The following is an 18,912-nucleotide window of genomic DNA, read 5'->3' as shown; positions in this document are numbered from 1 at the left end:
TGATTTTACTCATTTCCATGTCGTTGATTTTCTTTTTCTAATATAAGACGAGCTGTCACCAATATTGCTTTCCTGCCCATCAAATATGAGTTTAATGAGCGACACACAGACGACTTGTGTCACGTGGGAACAACCCGTCTTCCACGAGATTACTGGAGACGACTTAGACATCACTTGTAACTATGACAACGGTGAAGGATGTTTCCATTTTGGTAATCATCAAATCACGTGCAGCGCAACCAATCTAGACAACGGAAAGACCGCTGTATGCAGCTTCCGCATAGAAATTGAACGTGAGTATGATCATTCTATGATTGCATAAATGCATGGATACATTCAGGTTAGAAACAGGAAGTTTTGATGGAAAAGATTAAAATCATACCACGAATATTACCATGACTCAAAATGTTGCAACAAAACTGGAAAGGCAGAGTTTGATGCGAGTCTCAATGATATTATAGCTTGTAGAAATGGACGTGATGAATGAATCAAAAGTTTATCTGTTATATTGTTCTTCATGTTTGGTTCCAAATATGGGTTATTTTACCCCTTTGTTTGTAAATTGTATCCTGGAGTTGGACCCAACTTGGATTCGTAGCAATTTGCTCTACCAATGAAATGCGTTGAGCAAACAGCTTGATTATTAAATAAACAGATCGATAGAGACAAAACAATACTTATAACTAAACAGATGAATTAGAAAAAAAAGTAGATAAGTAGCATACGAATAATCTTGATAGTGCAAAAAAACAGTATATCATCCAATAATGATAAGGCCCTAATGATACTTAGAGACACTGAGTTAGAAACGAATACGACCAACAATTATTCCCCGGTTAAAAAAAAAAAAAACAGAAGAAGATTACGTTGCCCATTTCCTGAAATCAACATGGAAAATATTTCTCAACAAAAACCGTAAGTAGCCTATCAAAGACAAACATAATACTAACCTTACTTTACGTCTCACTTGGCAGTACTCTAGCTGGCTTGAGTCCTTGTTTCTTTCGTAATTGTTAGATGTTATTTGGCGTTGTTATTGTGGAGTGTTCCTTAACTGACGAGTGACAAATTTTGGGATACAATTTCTTTATCCATTTGTGTGTCCAACTTTTGTGTCCTAGCACACCCCTGTCCGAGCCTTGACGCCCCAGCCAATGGGGCTATCGCGTGTGACGGCTGGCTGGGGGGCGTGTTCTGTAACACGTTCTGCAATGATCGCTACGACGTGCCATACGTACGAGGTTTAACCGTAACAACGCAGTATGTGTGTACCCGTTCTGGCCGGTGGCAACCACATTCCACAATTTTAGATTGCACAGGTAAAACACATGAAGGGTAAAAAAACAACAGTAATGTCATGTTTGTACGTGTACAGGGTGTAATGATTTCAGAAGTAAACAAAATATTTGGCATGACTCCTCAACATTTAAAAATCGTCGTTGAGAAATAACACAGAGGAAATTTTGAACAAATTTAGGAGAGAACATTAGAGAATGATATAAAGAATACAAGAGACTCAACAAAAATAACAACAACAATAAAATATGTGCTGACATAGCCTAATTCATTTCCCATCCGATTAAAGCAAGAACCGAGCAAGCGGAAAAACCGAGCAATTAAAAAACAATATAAAAAAATATTACGTGTTGTTTTCACCGCTTAATCGTAGCCACCCTTTTGATGAAACACTAACAATCGCTAGAATCGTAATTGCACATTTTTTATATCTACTTCTTGTGACTATTTTTGTTTTAATAGTTTTTTGTTCTGTTTTCAGTTCTATACCAAAAAAAAACAAAAAAACAAAAACAAACAAGCAAACAAAAACTGACATTTTGAGAGTGTAATGATTTGTGCTCTGTCCGTAGTTTTTATTGGCTCACTTTGTATATTTCTTTCAACAAATTAAACGCACTTTTTACTTCACAGAATCCCGAAATGTGAGGCGCTTGCAACTTCCAGTTGAATTTTACTTTGATGGATCTTGCGTAAATGATGACACAAGCAGACTCATAAAAGAGGCATTCTTAAGGAACATCAGATCTGCGTTGGTTACCAAAGACGTATGCTCTGCTGAAGATAGCTGCTTGGTGGAAAATGTTCGAGTGAGATGTGGAACTAACATCAACCGGAGAAGGAGAAATGTGCAGTCGCCGGAACTCGGGGAGTTGTATGAGAGGTCCAAGAACCGACGTTATCACGTGACTAACGTAAATGGACGCCACCGAAGACAGGTCCTGGAAGCTCAACAGTAAGACTCTCCTCGCATGATATAAAGTAAAAACAAACCAACAAACATTGATACAAATGCCAAATCATGGTTTGCGCATTTGGATGATTGATAGATATACGTAAAGAGTTCTCCAAACACATCCAAAAGTTGTATTTACCTGTGACAGTTTCGACGACGGGCTGATCTTTCTCAAACGATAGCTAATTGGCAACTGATGATGTGGCGCCAATCAGCAATCACCCAGGTGTGACATTCGAGTGATGGCGCCAAATCATCAGCTGCCAATTAGCCATCGTTTGAGAAAGATGACAGCCCGTCGTCGCAGGTAAATACAACTTTTGGATGTGTTTAGAGAACTCTTTGCCTGTTGGTACAAATGACCTTATACTAGCTGGTCCATTTTCTTTTCATTTAAGAGACACAGAGGTATATTGCTAACCTTACTCTGCTAAATACATACATCTCTTGACATTTTTGACGATCAGTTCATGTTAAAATTAAGAGAGGCTATTTCAAAACTCCTCTGTTTTACAGAGAATTTCTCACGATATTGACAGACATAATTATTACCATTATCTTTCTAGATCAGTTGTCTTTTTGTATTCGATCAAGTCTGCGAAATCTTGATCGGATAAAAAAGGAACGTTTACGTTTATTTCACAGAATCCTTGTTGAATTCGAAATATCGACCAATTTCATCGCCGTGGCTAACGAGACGAATTACCAATCATCACTGCAAACTGAGGAAAATCTGCTTGACGTCATTGAGGAAATGATAGATGAGGACGTGTTCGAACTAGACCTTGGTACGGATGAAGAAGACATAGGTTTTTCCAGTTTCGACCACACCTTCATCCAAGGCGAATGTGATGCCGGATATTGGGCCAACAATAATGACTATAATTGTGGTATGGCGTCAATACTTAAACAATTTCATAACTTTCCAAATCACTAGTTGGCTAAAAAGATACGGATCGTTGTGTAGTGGCGTAAATTGTTGATGAATCACTTTAAGAAGTCGATACAACAGTTATCTGTAAATCAAATTTTTCGTAAGCAACGCATAGATCTTAACATACAGGACATCGACTATCATCATTACACAGCAATGACGAACAAAGCAATCATTTTTAGCATCAGATATAAGTTGCAGATTTCCTTCTTTTTTTTAAGAGACATTTTGTCTCTTACCATTTTCGAGGCTCAGAATTTTTGTTCATACTTGTTGCTGTTGTTGGTTTGTTATAACCTCAATTGTGTAAAAAAAAAACACTTTCAGACAGGGTGATTTTCTAGTTAGCTGTATTTGGCCTGAAACACCTGCGGATATTTGAGCAAACATACACTTTAAGCCAAGTGTGAATACAACCGTGAATTCAGTGGTTATTAGATGGGAAATTTCTGCTCGATCATATTACTAGATGTCCTGTGTGTGCCATACATATTGGTAGATGTCCTGTGTGTGCCATACAGGTGGCCTTTCGAATAGGTATTGTTGATGATGGTCAAATCTAGACTCCTCTTATTTTGTTGTTGTTGTTGTTGATGATGCCCTGAGTATCAAGTTCAAGTTCATATTTATTCGTTTTTTCCTCAATATACAAACATAAATCTCACTTTCTTAAGTGACAAAAACAACGCATACAATTGTACAGAGAAAACAACAATAATAGGAAAAAATAACAGTAGCGATACATTGCAATAGTTGCTAAGATAACGAAAGTGAAATAGTTTTCAGTATATGCACTGTGTGAAAAAAAAAGTAGTCCGTCTTTAATAGGGTCACGTGTCATATCTGAGTTGCTGACTTGTATGCACTGGCCACAGCTTTAAAGTTTTTTATTTGTATGCAGGTCTATCATGGTATACTCTCAACCCATAACTTCGAATTATGGTTATTCAAGAGTACTGTGGTATCTACCTGTATAAAGGATTATTTATATTTGTAGACATGTGCAATTCAGCCTTTGACTGCCAGATGTGATTTTTATAAAGCATGTATAATTATATTGATTGTATTTTATTCAATTCAATTCAATTCAATAGTGTATTTATTTCCATCATCAAAAAGTAAAGAAAAAGTTTACATAATCCGAAGTGATACAATTTTTTCATTTTTTTTTACACTCGTCTGATAAAGGATTTTTTTTTCAAATACAATATAAAGTATATGTACGAATGATATAAAAGAGAAACAATGGACTTTGCCATGGCAACAAAAATAGTAAATAGTCACAATGATGGAAAACAGTGTTCCACTAAGAAAGCCAAGCTTGTAAGACGTGGAACACTGGGACAAAACAACAACAGCACTAATTTGATATACCAATAAAACATATTTATTTTAAATTCTTCTACATACTATTGTACATTTACTCATTGATATATGATGCTGATACTATGAACAATACTTACTGGAATATTAGAATGCAAACATATAAACTATAACATATCACATTTGTGGCACAGACACTATGGGGCCATGTATGCCAAGAAAATTGAACGGAAAGGAAGATATGCTATCGACCACAAAAAACAAAACAAAACATAACGTCAACAATAACAACAATAACAACACAAAACACAGAATTAACAGAAAGAAATGAAGGGTGCACTCCTGTTGCGTAGCAAGGAATATTTAAAGTTCTTATTGGCTTCCTTCTGCAATATTACAAAATAATACTCCAAGTCATTGTTTGAGGTTGTTTCTCCTTCCCTCTATTGCATATATTGCATATGTTTAATGACGTTTGGGTAGGGCCTACACTTTCGTTGCGTAGCAACGAATATTTCTCGTGCCTATTGGCCTCTTCGACCTTATAGAATATTATCATATTCTAAAAGTCTTTGTTTGACCTTGTCATCTCTTCACATGTATTGCTTAATTCAACATACAATAGTGCCATGTTCGCCAGGGACATACTATTCGAACGAGACCAGAAACTGTTTACAGTGTGAAAAGGGCTCGTACCAAGACGCAGAGGCTCAGACGAGCTGCAGACAGTGTCCAGAAGGACAATTCACAGAAGGACAGGGTGCAAAGAACATTTCAGCATGCAAAGGTGGGAAGGATGAATCTCAGTCACAGCACGCATTACCAACTCCACAAATTGTTAAGTATGACCAGTTATGACCGAAGGGAAATGTGTCGTTATCGTTGAATCTATGAGCTTTACAGATACTTTGAATTTACAGCTGCAAAGAATTATCATGCTTATGTGAAACACATTTGTTGATGGGACTAGAGTATCATTTGTTTTATTCCGTCCACAGATGAAGTGATAATATTGTTTCTTTCTGCTTTCTCAGAGTGTTTTCCATTATTTTGAAATGCACGACACAAAAGACATTCAATTGAAAACTTGCCCTCTCAGCCTAATGAGTAATTTTACTGAGTTATTATTATATAATGGTACGTTGCGAAATATTGTTATATCTAAAAATTCCACTGCCTGCAGATGTCTGTCACCCCGGGCACAGCTCTGAATCGGGTGTCGCGCCATGCTTCCCGTGTCGCATCGGGAGCTACCAACCCAGTGTCTTGGGGACTGACTGTATTTCTTGTCCGGTTGGAACAACCACTACACACGTAGGATCAACGTATGTCGATCAGTGCCAAGGTGAGCATGGTCTTTTACATGTATTTTGTTAAAAAACTTCAGAAAAATTCAATTTAGGTACCTGTCGAATGATTGAATGATATTGGTTAGTGATTCATGAACTTTGCGTTGGTGTGTTATAATATTTTCGAACACTGGCTAGGACTGCTGATTTTCGAAGTAATCTTAGCTGCCTAACACAATGCGCTGGGCTAATCAAATCGGAAGTATCCGTTCTTTTCTTTTTCTGTGGTTTACACAGTGGTATGTGAAGCCGGAACCTTTTCGATGACAGGATTTGCCCCTTGCTCACCGTGTCCAGCGGGTAGCTACCAACATTTGCCTCAACAGTCACGTTGCTTTCCATGCCCAGGAAACACCACTACTCGTCATGAAGGGACCTCGCTAGCTTCCTTGTGCAGCGGTAAGGGAAATGCTCCACAACTTTAACCCTAACTAGGCTGGGCTATTTAGGAGATGATGGGGGGGGGGGGCTCCCAGGCCCCCCTCCACATCTCGGCCGTCGACCGCGCGATCGCGACGAAGATTGGCACACACATTGCCTATGATGTAATCTAAACTACCGCGAAGTTAGTTTTTTCAAATTGTCATTTATGCTAAATTATGCTAATTTATGCATAATGATGCATGAAATCAGACAATTTGGTGTAAATCACTAAATAAAGCTCAAAACATGCGCATTTTTGTGCAAATACTCTTTTTAGTGTCCTTAGCAAATGTAAGAGAAAAAAAATGTGCCATCAGAAAAAAATTCTTAAGTGTTTTATTGTTTTTTTGAATTTCTTATGTATTTCTTTGTTTTTTCGATGAAATTTGTCGGCGACATTGTTCGAACAAGAAAAATTGTTATTAATTGGTTTTAATCAATAAAACACCAAAATAATCATGCTTTTATGAAATTTGCCTGTAAGCACAGTTTGCATTGAAAAAGTACACAAATTCACGTTTTTGAGCAATTTTTGGTCTGTCATGCACGTACATATTTATGCGCAACTTTGGAACCAAATCGCAAATTTGGTGTCAAAAGATGCGGGAGACTCGAAAAAAAAGTCCTAAAACGTCGCGGCGATAGCTTTTCGCGATAGCGATACATCGCGCGGAACGTGGAGGGGGGGGGCTCGGAGCCCCCCCCCCCCCCCCCTCGGCCTAGTTAGGGTTAAACGCTCTGTGATATTGTTTTCCTTTTTTTCATTTTGCCCACTGCTTGTGCATTGAGTATTTTCTTGCATCATCTTCATTTTGATCAATATTGTGTTAAGTTATGGTGATATCATTTTACATGACATGCATGACATGTGTACGAAGTCACGTGAAAGGCAGTTTCGAGAAATACACAATGCTGAACGAATCTCTATGAATAATTCCATGACTTCTTCATTTTTCAGATGTTGACCACTGCGAGACTTTGCCATGTCTGAACGACGCTACTTGCGTGAACGCTGGTCCGTCCTACAGCTGTCTATGCATGGCTGGCTACACGGGTATCAACTGCCAGAAAGAGATTGATGAATGTGAATCGAACCCCTGTGCTAATGGAGCGACCTGTCATGATTCTCTCAATGGCTTCGATTGTTTGTGCGCTCAAGGTTACTCGGGTATGTGTGTGTGTGTTGGGGATTCCTTTGTAAAGATAATGTAATTATTCAGTAATGTTCTTGTGCTTTATGTGTTGCTCATTATCATTATTTCTGAAATTCATTATTGTACAATGCAGTTTAACGTCACAGACGCTCTGTTGTATAAGGTAGGTCTCTCGGCTCTGAATCAGACTAGCCTGTGTATTATGTAAAAGAAGACTGGGTAGATAGATAAATAAACAAATTATAATAATATTACTTATGTTTTGTCAACTAGCTATATTGTCAACTAGATTGTTAACTAGATTCGGCTCTGAATCAGACTAGCCTGTTTATCATTTAAAAGAAGACAGGATAGAATAGATGGAATTCATAGTAATTATAATAATATTAGTCATGATTTGTCAACTAGCTATGCCACAGTGACCAAACCAAGTTTGATGTAGCATATTTTCCAAGATGAGTCGTTTTGACATTAATTTATGCTCCCTGAACGTTCGCGGTTTAGCAGATAGGAAAAAAAGAGCCGAATTATTTATGTGGTTGAAAGATCAAGATGCCAATATATATTTTTTACAAGAAACACATTCCACCCCAGAAACTGAACAAGATTGGAAAGATCAGTGGGGATCGTCTGGGATACTTTTTTCACATGGAAATTTGAATAGCAGGGGTACGTGTATTTTGTTTCGCAATTTAGAGCAGGTAGTGGTGAAACAAGAACTGTATGATAAGGACGGTAGATTTGTTTTATTGGATATATCTATATCAGATACCATCATCACTTTAATTAATATTTATGCGCCCAATTCAGACGATCCGGGATTTTTTGATAATATTGTTATGTATTTGGAACGTTTCGAATGTCAGTCAATAATATGGGGAGGGGATTTTAACTGTGTATTGGATGTTAATATTGATAAGAAAGGTGGGCGTTCAGTTACCCATTTTCATGCGGTTAATGTCATACAAAGTGTTATGCAAGAATTATCTTTGATTGACGTATGGAGATTCAAGAATCCTCTGAAATTTAGATATACATGGCGGTCAAAATATGTGCAATGCCGATTAGATTATTTTTTGATTTCACACCATTTAGTTTCTCAAGTGAAACGTTGTGATATATTACCAGGCTATAAAAGTGATCATTCTGCTGTTATTTGTAATATCAGAGTGAATAATGTAACAAGGGGTCGGGGATTTTGGAAGTTTAATGTGTCTTTATTGCAAGATGAAACATACACTTCTCTGATTCGAGAAAATATACAGATGATAAAAAATAACCATTTGCAAGAGATGAATCCAAATATGTTTTGGGAGTATCTTAAATGTCATTTAAGATCAATTACTATTGAGTATTCTGTTAAAAAATCTAGGCAAAGATGTAATCATGAAAAATATTTATTAAATAGACTCAAGAATTTAGAAGAACAGATTTCAATCGATCTAGATTCTGATATTCAAAGACAAATTGATGAATGTAAACAAGAGTTGGAACATTTTTATGAATTTAAAACAGAAGGTTATATTATACGTTCAAGGGCTAATTGGGTCGAATATGGAGAACGAAATTCAAAATATTTTATTAACTTAGAAAAAAGAAATCAACGTTTAAAAACTATAACAACTTTATCCACTGAGGATGGTGTGATTTTGAATTCTATAAAAGATATACTCAACGCTGAAAAAGTATTTTTTGAAAATTTATATGCCACTGAAAGCCCTCCCATTGTTGATTTAAAGGGATTTGCAATATTAAATCAAGATAATCTAACCCCCAAATTATCAGATGATTTGCAATTAAAATGTGAAGGCCCAATTTCTTTGCAAGAATGCATTGAAGCACTTAAAACTATGCCCAATAATAAGACCCCTGGAACTGATGGTTTTCCTTCTGAATTTTATAAGTTTTTTATTCAAGACCTTGGTCATTGTTTAATTCAAAGTTTTCATTATTCCTTTGCTCATAAGAAATTAACAGTTGATCAAAGGAGAGGTGTTATAAATCTCATTCCTAAAAAAGATAAAGATTTATTACATTTGAAGAATTGGCGACCAATATCAATTTTGAATACAGATTATAAAATCATTGCGAAATGTTTGGCTCTTCGTCTTAAAAAAGTTTTGCCAGAAATTATAAATCATGACCAAACCGGATTTCTTCCAGGGAGATATATTGGAGAAAATATTAGATTAACACTTGAAATGATTGATTATACGAATAAGACGAATATTCCTGGGTTTATGTTTTTGGCTGATTTTGAAAAGGCATTTGATAAATTAGAATGGAATTTTATTATTCAAACATTGCACTTTTTTAATTTTGGACAAGAGTTTATAACATGGATTGAAATATTATACACTGATATAATGTCTTGCGTTGTAAACAACGGTCACGCTTCTGAATTTTTTTATTTACAACGTGGCGTTCGTCAAGGGTGCCCTTTAAGTCCGTTACTGTATATTTTATGTAGTGAAATACTTGCAATATGGGTTAGAAATGATCTCAACATAAAAGGTATTAATGTTTGTGGCCGTGAAATTCTTATCAGCGCTTATGCCGACGACACTACGTTCTTTTTGAAAAATCCAAATTCTTTTTTTAGGTTGTTACAAATATTGGACCAATTTAGAATTTTTTCAGGTTTAGCAATCAACCGTAATAAGAGTGAGATTGTGGCTCTTGGCTATTATAAAGCATATCCACCAGATATAAACAACTCCGGTTTTAGTTTTTCTAGTGGACCATTTAAGTTACTCGGAATCACATTCACTACAACTTTAAATGACATGTTTGAGTTGAATTATATACCCAAGAAAAGAAAATTATTGGAAATTTTGAAAATTTGGTCGAGAAGATATTTAACACCCATCGGGAAAATTGTTATATTAAAATCTTTGGCTCTTTCTCAATTAATTTTTTTGTTTTCGGTATTACCTTCTCCACCAGCACAATTTATAAAAGAAATAGAACAAATAGTATTTTCTTTTATCTGGGATGATAAACCCGATAAAATCAGTCGGACCACAATAATTGGAGATTACTGTCAGGGAGGTTTAAAGATGTTTCATTTTTCATCTGTAATTTCAGGACTTAAAATCACTTGGGTGAAAAGATTATTAAATGATCAAAATAGAGGAAAGTGGAAATGTTTCTTTGAATATTATTTAGAAAACTTAGGGCACAATATGATTTGGTATTGTAATATGGCCCGAACAGAAAACAAAATCAATTTGATACAAAGTAGTTTTATACGTGAAATTCTTAGGGCTTGGTGTGATTATACCTTTTCCCCCAAGTTATCTGTAGAACAAGTGAAAAACCAAGTAATATGGTTTAATTCATTAATTCGTATAAATAATGAGATTGTATTTAAGAAAATGATGTTTCAAAGGGGTGTAATAAAGATTAAACAATTATTGAGTGATGATGGTTTATCTTTTTTAAATTTTGAACAGTTTCGCAATAAATACGGTGTTTGTTGTAATTTTTTAGAATATTTTTCAGTTATTCATGCAATCCCCTTAGAATGGAAAAAATATATTGAAGAGAAATCAGTATATGATAATGAAATAAAGACGCAACAAGAAGAAGCAATATATAATTTGTTTAAAAGAATTAAGATATGTCGATATATACATCGAATATTATGTGAGAGGATATTTCAACCACCTAAATCAGAAAGGAAATGGGAAGAAATTTTTAATCAAAACTTAGACTGGACTAAAATATATAATGTTCCTTTTACATCTACTTTAAATCAAAGACTTCGTTATTTTCAGTACAAAATTTTACATAGAAATATTGGTGTTAACAAATTACTTTTTGCAATGGGGCTATCTGACACACACCTCTGTACGTTTTGTTCGAGCTCCACAGAAACAATCGCACATCTATTTTGGGAATGTGACGTTACCCAAAGATTTATCGCTCAAATACAAGAAATTATGTTACAGAATAAAATTCAAATTACTAAAAGTTCCTTTATACTTGGTTCGACAGAAAATCCAAAATGTTACAACGTGGTTTATTTGTACGCAAAATACTTCATATTTTCTGTCAAAAATAAAAAGAAATCGTTACATTTTAGCCAATTTTGTAAATTCTTAAAACAAGCACAGAAAATAGACAAATATATGTCTGAGAAAACCAAAGGTTTTGTATCTAATATCAATTGGAATCGTATTTATATTGTTTAACTGTTTCGCATTTACCTGTCAAATTTCGATCATCTCTCTTTATGTACTGCATGTGACATTATTTTATTTTGTACCTGAATGTTTATATGAATAAATTTTCTTTGTGAAAAAAAAAAAAAAGTTTGATGTAGCATGGTTAAAGTGTAGCTTGATCCATCAAAGTAATTTCTTTTCTCAAATCATGTTATCTCCCCTATCTATACATTCATAAATACATACACACACACACACACACACACACACACACACACAGAGTTTGCATAGAATGGATATTTCCTATGCTTTCTGTCATTTCCATTTCCTTCTTTACCTATAACACGCACACACACACACACACTCTCTCTCTCTTTCTCTATCTATCTCTCCCAATCTCCCTGTCACTCAATGTGTCTTTTAAATCTTGCAGGTTTAAGGTGCGAGTATGACATTGATGAGTGTTTGACAGTTGAGCCGTGCAGGTACAATGCAACCTGCATAAATCTTGACGGAGATTATCAATGTCGATGTCAAGATGACTTTACTGGCAAGGATTGTGACGTCGAGATCACCCCGTGTCAACCTGACCCCTGCCAGAATGGAGCAACTTGCTCCCTCACCCAGCTGACTCCTAGTGGGTACGAGTGCCATTGCGTCCAAGGCTATAGAGGGAAAAACTGTTCAGGAGACATTAATGAATGCAAGAGTAGTCCATGTCAAAATGGCGCTTCGTGTCTGGACCTCATCGGTAGTTTCAGCTGCGTTTGTACTCCAGGATTCACAGGTTTCTTGTGCGACATAGACGCAGATCTCTGTGCGAATGTCACGTGCTCGAACGGGGGTACATGCAGTGAACTCGGAGGGACCGCAGTCTGTCTATGTACCATCGATTTTACAGGAGATTTCTGCGAGGAAACCAGAACAGCTTGCACGGATGAGCCATGCCTAAACGGAGGTGTGTGCATCGACATGGACTTGGCTTACTCGTGTGTCTGTCCTGATGGATTTATTGGGCAAGACTGTGATATCCCAGAGGATAACTGTCAGTACCAACCATGCTCCAACGGTGGAACTTGCATAAATAATGGAACCAGCTACACCTGCTCCTGTAAACTCGGTTTCAATGGTAACAATTCTAAGTTCTGTGATATGAGTAAATTAATGAAATAAATCCTTTCGCGTAAACATGGGTAATCAGTCACAAATGGAATAAACTCCCAACTGTTATTTGCTTCTGAAAACAAATATGTATATATTTATTATATTTGTTATGTAAATAGCTTGCTATTTTTCAAATTAAGGGAGACGTTAACTTTCGTGTGATTTAATTGCCTATCTTCACCTGGATAATTTCCTTATGATGTTAGTTTTTTTTTATCAAACTTGAAACAATGTTTTGGGTATGTGCTTAGAGATAATCAGAAAATATATCATTAACATTGTGTTTAACGTAGTCCATGTTGAGATCTTAAAAATGTAAGCCGATTATACATGAAGCTTACCCAGCTAACACCATTATATTTTGGGAACCGTGTTAGAAGACAATTACACGTATAGTGACAAAGCAGACAAATTGATGTTGCAGATTGTAAATACGATAATCACAGGGTTGTCTCAATCATTTCGTCCAAGGGCCAAACTGTGAAAACGAGCTTGACGACTGCACTGACAACCCTTGTGGACCAAATGGTGTGTGCATCAGCAAGTCCTATGGCTTCACGTGCACCTGTTCAGTGGGCTGGACGGGGGAGTGGTGTACAGAAGAACTCAATGTTTGCAGTACCCAGACGCAGTGTAGTAATGGCGGAACGTGCACTGGGGATCAGAACAGCTTCGAATGCCACTGTCCACCTGGGTATCAGGGTAAGAAAGGCTTGGGAAAAAACTCGTGAACTTCTTTTCCATTTTCAGCTTTAGTTTTGAAAACCTTTACGACCTCTTTTATACATTGTATGAAAGCATGATTTGTTTCATTTTGTTGTAATTTTTTTTATTTGACTATTCTACAATCGACCTATGACTGGTGGCTGTTATGTGTTACTTACGTTAATGAGGAAGCTGTTTAAAGCTACGCTGGCGCTCAATGAAACTTCTGCAGTGGAATTTAGTATGGCATATAAGTATGAAATGTATTATAAGCATTTCATGTTGTACATCATTTAGTCTGGCATTCATGAGAGGTACTGCTCATGTGAAAGTATATTTCTTACAGTTCATAATGGTTGTCATTTTCATAGGAGCCCGCTGTGAGAATGAAATTAACGAATGTCTGTCGAAACCGTGCCAGAACGGAGGAACCTGTAGCGATCTCACAGATTCTTACCAGTGTCACTGTCCTGAAGGATATAATGGGACCAACTGCCAGAACGACATAGACTGGTGTGCTGATAAGTGAGTTGATTTGATTTAAACCATAAGTAATTTCTTCCAAAAAAAAATCAAGGAATGATGAAATACAATTGAACAAACAAGTTTAAGATGTGACCTTCATTTCTCCTATTTCTGTACTAAGCATCAGTTAACCGGAGGACTATAATATGAACGTTTAATGAGCTCCTTTGTGATGGTAGTGGAAATTCATCGATGCAAAGTGAAAATAGTCGCACGTATTTAGCATGATAACCTTAAAATACTTGTATAATTTCATAAAAGCCGGAAATAAAAATAGGTAAGCAGTTCAAATTAAGAGAATGATTATGCAATGTTATACCTTCGTGCCCGCTGATCTCTGTTTCTGACAACTGCTTTTCTAATGTGTGTTTGTATCTCTACTGAAGCCCCTGTACTCACGGTGATTGTATTGATGGACTCCTAACCTTTGCGTGCTTATGCGAGGCTGGTTATACAGGACGCCTTTGTGACATGCAAATTGACTTCTGTTCGGAAAACAGATGCCAAAATGGAATGTGTGTCAACTTAGCAACAACCTACAGGTATTGTCTGTCCGTCGGTCTGTCTCTCTGTCTGTCTTACTTTACAGCGATTCCAACAAGCAAGAAAAATCTGCCAATGCATGTGATATGGCAAATCTGGGCGGATATAAAACCAGAAATCCGTTTTTGTAACGTAAACGATTTATTACATTCAAATAAAAGAATGAATGTATAATAATTTTGTGCATTAAATGTATGTATGTGTGTGTTTGTGTTTGTGTGTGTGTTTGTGTGTGTGTGTTTGTGCGTGTGTGTGTGTTTGTGTGTATGTGTGTACCCTGTTACCCTTAAATTCTTTTTTCACTTCTTTTCTCCGACCTTTTGACACCTGAAATTTCGTTGAATGTTTTGTTATTACCCAAGATGTTACTGCTATCCGGGCAGCACGGGAAAATATTGCCACAGGGATCGTGACGAATGCCGAAGTAACCCTTGTCTATCACAAAACACCGTGGAGTGTTTGAATGGCAATAACGAATACACGTGTGTTTGTAAACCTGGCTTCACCGGCATACACTGTGAGAGCGACGTCAATGAATGCAGTGATGACTTCCCATCACCTTGCGTCGACACAGCGGAGTGTGTGAATGGCTGGGGAAGCTACCATTGTAACTGTCTACCTGGCTATGAGGGCGATCTGTGTTCCGTAAGAGAGAGAAACCAATCATCAAATTCAACTATATTTATACATACTGTAAAAAGAGTGGTGTTAGATTTAACACCATGGGTGTTAAATCTAACACCCATAAAGTGTCAGTAAAGGACAACACCGACAAGTATAGAAAGTACGTTTTGATGGTGTTGAAAAGTGTTCACCTGGCCCTTCCAGGTATTGATTTGACATTGTAGCTGGTGATACTTTGACACTGCGCTGGTGTTGATTCAACAATAACACTATCTGATGTTGATTTGATATTGCATGTCAATGCCAATGGTGTAACACCAGCCCTGTTTCAATAGGAGTCCATACCAACTGGTGTTATTATGGTGTAAATATGTGTTTATACCTTTTTTTCAAAGATCAAATACGTTATCAGAAAGTTCTTGTTCGTCTATTGAAGTTCCAAATCAACAAGAAAAAACAGTATTTAATTACCTATCTAAAAATTAGTTTTATATTTTGAAGTGACACCCGAAGGTGTTAATTCAACATCACAAATGAGCACCAGAAATTTAACACCAGCTCGATGTTTCATATTTAACACCAGATTTTTACAGTGCAGTGACAGGTCATTTTTGAGCATTACATACACTGAAAGGCAAACGCTGAATGTTTCTTAACTTGCGTTTCATAACATTGAAGATTTGTGTTCAGAAAATGGGTGTTATAACCACGTATGAGCACATGTTTATCACTATCTTTTTTACCAGTTCTCTTGATTTCTTTTTATTTATTTTTTTACTTTTTAAAGTTTTTTATTTGAATTACTTTGTAGTATTCCCTATTTGGGAGGACTGCAGTATAGTGAATAAGGCTCTGGATTTGTAAACAGGAATAGGCTTCTACATAGGGTCGTTCATCTTTCGAAAGATGTTTCATCCCATCCACTATTCCTCTTGACCCTGATGTATAAATGGCCATCTGATGTTGCTGGGGTAATAGTAAAATAATTACACTTTGGTAGCACAAAACGATGTAACACCGAACTGGCTACCCTGAAAGAAAGCAGGTACATTATTCTATTACTTATGTCATAATTATTCATAAAACTCTTTTCTATTTTGAGGTTTTTTCTGGAGATCGTAATGACCTGAAAATAAGCGCAATCTGTCAGGGATATTTCATAAAAACAATAAATGAGTAAATAACTTCATAAGAAGATAAACCAATAATGGAATAAGAAACATTTCACCACCTCATATAATAATTCCAAAAAAAAAATAAGTTGAATAATGTCAGAGTCCTCAATACAGTATGAAAACCGATTTTATGCTGTTCGGGAATATCAAGAAATATCTTCTTTTTTTTTATAAAAGCTTGAACAACTTAAAGTGACTTGCAGATAATGTAGAGACGTTTAAAAAGTGGCATCGTCTACGATCGTTGTGTAAACCTCAATATTGTTGCATATGACCAGATTGATACAGACGACTGCTACGATGACCCCTGTGACAATGGAGGCACCTGTGTAGACAAAGTCAACGGGTTCTCCTGTCGCTGCCCAGGTGGTTTTTCTGGAACCCGCTGTCAACTCTACACCACTCACTGTGACGTCAATCCCTGTCAAAATGGTGGTCTCTGTGTCCTCAATGAGAGCATCGGATTCAACTGTAACTGCCTGCCTGGATTCACCGGGCCATACTGCCAATCTGATATCGACGATTGTGCAGCTCATAAGTGTGCGGCTGGATCCGTTTGTGAAGACCAGGTACGGAGCATAATAACAATGTTTCTCGACCACACTCTAGACCACAGTCATTTGTTTACTGGCAAAGTTCTATAATGACTATATAGGACCAGGCAAGCCTAGTCCATCCTTGGTAGGTTGTTGATATTATTGCGTGTTTGCCAAAAAGTAACGTTTATCGCACGTTTGGTGTTGTAACTCTCATCAAAAAGAATGTCCGATTATGTGAGAAACATGGGTTGACTGGAGCTTGAAATGACGTCATAGATCAACCCTCTTAGTGCCACATTTGATTCCCTGTCCAAATGTAGGTCCTACGTGTATGAGATCTATGCGTATTCGACTCATTGGCGCCGAAAGGGTTAATTATATGGCTGTTATGTCCATTCATTATCTAAATTACAAGTGGAATTCAAAATGTTTGGTGTTGTACAATTTAAACATTATCCAAGTATTCTTAGAGCAAACATAATGCGGTATTCTATAGAGCAAACATGATACACAATATCATGTAATATGGCTACCATACTAATTAGTGACATCATCTGCCTAAGAATTCCAAAGGTCAAGCTATGGCATTCATATTAAAGTACCATGTGATTATTTCTCTGGTCAAATCTGTTTCCGATTTCAAGATCAACGGATATAAGTGCCGATGTCCATTGGGTATGTCGGGCGAATTGTGTGAAGAAGAAACTGATGAGTGCGTGTCAGACCCGTGTCAAAATGGAGCAACCTGCCAAGACAAAGTCCTCAGCTTCACCTGCCGATGTCTACCAGGTGATTCAAGAACGAGGAGTCTAAATTGTAGTCTGCTGTGTTCTACTTTTAAAAAAAGAAAGATGTTGCAGGGGTTTGTACGTTTTAGTTCTTTGCCCACGGCTGTGTGTCAGATTCAGAGTAATTATATCGATATTATATCGGCATTAATATACAGTATGTCCCAAACAAAGTACAGTCGGATTTCTGCATTGATACAGTAGCTTTATATCTGATTAAACCGTCAAAATGCAATTTTTGGGTGTAAAACTATAACATCTAATCTTAATTTTGCAGAAAATCCCATTTGATTCGGTTAAGTGGTCACAGAAAAATGATGATCGGTGTAAAACGTGTCATGGGTCTCTTTCTTTGAAAGTTTACCACTTAGATGCTCTTGGAACTGCATATTAATGTGTGAACACAATGGACAGGACTTGGAGGGAGTGGATTCCTGACATGCTCTACAAAGATTCTCATTTCTCTTTGACCACTGAAGAAAATTGGATGGAGTTTTCTGTATGATGTGGGAAATAAGTTATAGCTTTATACTCTGAAATTGTATTTGGATTCATAAACTGTTTTTAACGTTATCGTTGCAGAGGGTCCAGCTGTATTTTTTTTTTTTGGGGGGGGGGGGTCATACGGTACATAATCAATCTTTGGGTCGGTTGTTTAATTTAAACTTTGAATAATTCTTTTTATATTGTCTCCATAAAGGAGCTCATTACGTCTCCACGAGGGAGCTCATATGATATTGATGAATACCTCATATTCTTCAGACAAACTCAAATAACTACACAATACACGCGCGCGTGTACCGCACACTAACTCATCCACGTGCACACACTCAACCACATACACACACCTCCAACCGCGCACAGACACACCCATATCATGGTTCAACCCAAAATAATGTACAGTATTTAAATAGAGCACACACACAATGATATGTTTTTTACGAAATAGATAAAATTACTATAACTGTATCATTGTTTCGAAAGAGAGAAGAAAATATATATATATATACAGTGTTTATATCAAGGAGCTCTAAGGCGTTGATACAGAAAAATATTTGCATATACAGAAAAATATTTGCAGTGTTTATATCAAGGAGCTCTAAGGCGTTGATACAGAAAAATATTTGCAGCAAACAACGGAGAAATATGATACAGATATAATCCTGGAATCAAAGACGTATGAGTATACCTGCGGGCTTCAAGCCCCAAAAAATACAAAGTACAAAGTACAATTTAGTGCCAGAAA

The 18,912-nt window shown here is 36.6% G+C and overlaps 1 protein-coding gene and 1 long non-coding RNA gene across 2 annotated transcripts; both read left to right on the top strand.

The window, feature by feature from the left end:
• Positions 1-2,974: 2,974 nt before the first annotated feature.
• On the top strand, positions 2,975-12,555 carry LOC140243959 (signal peptide, CUB and EGF-like domain-containing protein 1). The gene is made up of 7 exons (XM_072323623.1): positions 2,975-3,141; positions 5,134-5,295; positions 5,692-5,853; positions 6,095-6,256; positions 7,239-7,448; positions 12,037-12,240; positions 12,458-12,555. The coding sequence occupies exons 1-7, from the start codon at positions 3,006-3,008 to the stop codon at positions 12,553-12,555; spliced, it is 1,134 nt and encodes a 377-aa protein (XP_072179724.1). The 5' UTR covers positions 2,975-3,005.
• Positions 12,556-12,598: 43 nt separating this feature from the next.
• Positions 12,599-13,991, top strand: LOC140243802 (uncharacterized). Its single transcript, XR_011902253.1, has 3 exons — positions 12,599-12,732; positions 13,239-13,469; positions 13,844-13,991. It is a non-coding gene; the product is annotated as an uncharacterized lncRNA (long non-coding RNA).
• Positions 13,992-18,912: the final 4,921 nt, after the last annotated feature.

Source organism: Diadema setosum, chromosome 20 (assembly GCF_964275005.1).
Source record: "Diadema setosum chromosome 20, eeDiaSeto1, whole genome shotgun sequence".
NCBI lineage: Eukaryota > Metazoa > Echinodermata > Echinoidea > Diadematoida > Diadematidae > Diadema > Diadema setosum.
The sequence above is the reverse complement of the archived record's forward strand: the minus strand, read 5'-3'. Positions and strand labels throughout refer to the sequence as shown.